The sequence below is a fragment of the Helobdella robusta genome (genome assembly GCF_000326865.2).
Source record: "Helobdella robusta unplaced genomic scaffold HELROscaffold_14, whole genome shotgun sequence".
In the NCBI taxonomy this organism is placed as follows: domain Eukaryota; kingdom Metazoa; phylum Annelida; class Clitellata; order Rhynchobdellida; family Glossiphoniidae; genus Helobdella; species Helobdella robusta.
The window spans coordinates 751,018-754,146 of record NW_008703782.1 but is presented as its reverse complement, the minus strand read 5'-3'; the positions used below and the strand labels follow the sequence as shown (position 1 = coordinate 754,146).

At 26.1% G+C, this 3,129-nt stretch overlaps 1 protein-coding gene across 1 annotated transcript in view; it reads right to left on the bottom strand.

The window, feature by feature from the left end:
* HELRODRAFT_97753 (hypothetical protein) overlaps positions 1 to 1,049 on the bottom strand; it is a gene marked incomplete at its 5' end in the record, with an annotated part of 4,953 nt that extends 3,904 nt beyond the window's left edge. Inside the window, 4 exons of the mRNA XM_009014585.1 lie at positions 148 to 305; positions 448 to 544; positions 724 to 776; positions 999 to 1,049. Coding sequence (XP_009012833.1) covers positions 148 to 305; positions 448 to 544; positions 724 to 776; positions 999 to 1,049 — 359 coding nt within the window. The remainder of the gene's footprint in view (positions 1 to 147; positions 306 to 447; positions 545 to 723; positions 777 to 998) is intronic.
* Between the last annotated feature and the right edge of the window lie 2,080 nt (positions 1,050 to 3,129).

Here is a 3,129-nt window from a genome sequence, read left to right as displayed (position 1 = left end):
ATATATATATATATATATATATATATATATATATATATATATATAAACACATAATTATATTCTAAAATTAAATCATTCTAATATCTACATTACATAGACCTCCTCATTATATAGTTATAAAATAAAAAAATTATGGCTTTAAAATACTTTTTATTGGGCCTCCTGACTTTATCAGATGGAAAAATGTCCTGACAAGATCTTCCATTACATTCGAACGTGGCCACAACAAATTCACCTTTCACTAAGTGAACTTTACTTTCTATCCAGCCTTCAGCAGAATCCTCAGCATCTATTGTCGTTAATATCTTTTGGATTTTTAAAAATAAATTAGAGTTAGTGCAAGTTTACTGAGATTAAGAAAAGAGTTATTATTATTAAAATTATTATTATTAATAGCGCATATAAATAAAGGTTTTTATTATTATTATTGTTATTATTCATTAATACCTCGACTGTTTCTCCGACAGAGTAATCACTTTTCATAGAATCGAGCTTTGGCGGAAAGCGAACATCCGAGAACGGAAATTCTTTTTGTGTGTGTGAACTACAATTTGGATTGTTAAATTATAAATTAACAAAAAAATTTTTAGGCAAACCCAAGCACATTTATAAAAATAAACAAGTTTTGAAAAAAAAATTTTTGATTTTATGTTTAATAGATTTTCATTATAATTTTTTTTAAATTTTCATTAATAACAAATTACAAAAATTGAAAAGACAAACCCATTTTCTAACTCAACGAGAAGAGATTCCGCCAGAACGTCAACAACTTTACCCTGAAAAATGAATCGCATTAAATATTAAATAATTAAACCGACAAAAACTAAACTGAGTTGGGAAACTTTTTAAAAAACAAACAGCACAACATTTTCAATTGCAATTTCGGTTAAGAAACGGCTCAATTTAAAAATCGCGTTCGCCAACAAAACCGACGCACAATGAAAAAAATTAATTATTATTGCCATGCATAATTGAAAAATGTTTTAAAATTGAGTTACTTTTAAATAAATTCCAGCATTTCGCCGGATTTCTACGCTTAGGTCGTCCATTTTTTAAACGAAAATAAACTTTTTAACCATAGTGACGGTTCTAAAGCGCAATATTTTGTCGAGTTTTTTGTAAAAAATATTCAACACCATCGGTTAATCTTTGCCAAATTTCTTTCAAAATTACATCAAATTATTTAAAAACTACAATAAAAAATCAATTAAAAAGAATTAAATGATTGGGAAAATGCAATTTCGTTGGAATTTTTATGGATGTTGTGCAATCCCCATTGAAAAGCACACCTTTGTGAGTGACAACCAGTGGCCGTTGTGTTCAAATGCATTGTTACCACATCGTTACTACATTGTTACCACCACATATTATATATATATATGTATATTATATATATATTATATATATATATATATATATATATATGTGTGTGTGTGAGTGTGTGTGAATGTGTATAAGTATCAAAAATGTTATTATATAAGCCAAAGATAAAAAAATTTTCAAACATTCTTTCAGTATTGGTCCCGTCATACTTATATAGTTATATATATGTCGTATGTGATATATATATATATATATATATATATGTGTGTGTGTGTGTGTGTGAGTGTGTTTGTGTGGCTGTTATAGAAATTGTTATCACTGTTTTAAACAACAATATTACCACCATGATTACCACTTCACTGTACATTTCAATTTCATTGTTTAACATTATTATATCATATAGAAGGTAGTTAAATTATGATGTTTAATTTCTCACACTTATATATATATATATATATATATATATATATATATATATATATATATATATATATATATATATAAGACTATCACTGTGTAAACAAAATGTTTTACGTAATACAACAATAAAAAATAATACAAACATGCATACAAACATATATTTATATATGTACAATAATCGATGTTGTATACAATACAATTATTGTATTGTAATGTATTTATATATGAATGTATTTGTATATGAATGTATGTATATAATGTACTGATGAAAGTATGTACCCTTGCATTGTATGTGGTTGCATGTACTTGTATATGTTATAAATATTTGCATTCATTTGAAATGTATCAGCGTTTTAAAAAGGGTACATCATTTCTAAGCTAAGTTGATCAAAGTGTAAAAATTTTTTTGGCTTGATTTGAAAGGTCAAGAAAATTTATATCAATTGCTCTTTGGGGCAGCTATGTTAGTTATATTTAGTTAGTTATATTTAGAGATGTTTATAACACAAATTTATTTATTTCAATCTAATATAATATATTTATCATTATTATAATATAAAATATTGTAATAATATTATGGAGTTAAAATTTAATTTTTACTACTTTTTTTTGTTACCATGTTTTATAGTGGTTTTGCCAAAACCACTATAAAGCCGTTTTGGTTGTTTGTTACTTTTCATTTTGTTAGCAAGTAAAGTAGAATTTTTCATTTTTTGGTTAGGCAAGTAAGGTAAGGTAAGGTAAGACAAGACATCAGGGACAAGCACAAGAAATCAAAAATTGATTGTGTTTCATTTTATTTTCACCTAGTTTTATTTTTTGGTTAATCACGCCATTTGAAAAATTATAAAAGTTTTGAAAAATAAATTGCAATCTCGCGAACAGTTTTGTCTTTTATATAGTTCAGAAAAAAAAGATTCTACGAACAACATAATTAGAAGATTTATTTAAATGTGAATTTAAGTATGTAACTGGATGATCATTTTAAATGTGAATTTAAGTAATTAAAAGATAATTAAATGTGAATTGGAATTTTTACTAGATTACAAAGTTTTGTCCACTCAGTGATACAAAATGAGGTATAAATCACAAGCAACGAGGTCCATAAAGCTCAAAGTTAGCCATTGACATTTTTTTATTAAAACTGTATTCAATATCCTGACAAAATTTCACTAGTAGCTCAAGAAATACGCAAATAAATGATTACACCTTCACACTCATTTATATATATATATGTGGTATGTGTGTGTGTGTCTAATTCTAATGGCTGGTTAATTGGTTAATTAACAGGGTCATACAAACATACATACGTACATACATACACACGTACGTACATTCACACATACATACATCACAGCTCACACATTGGCACATATAAGCAGAGCA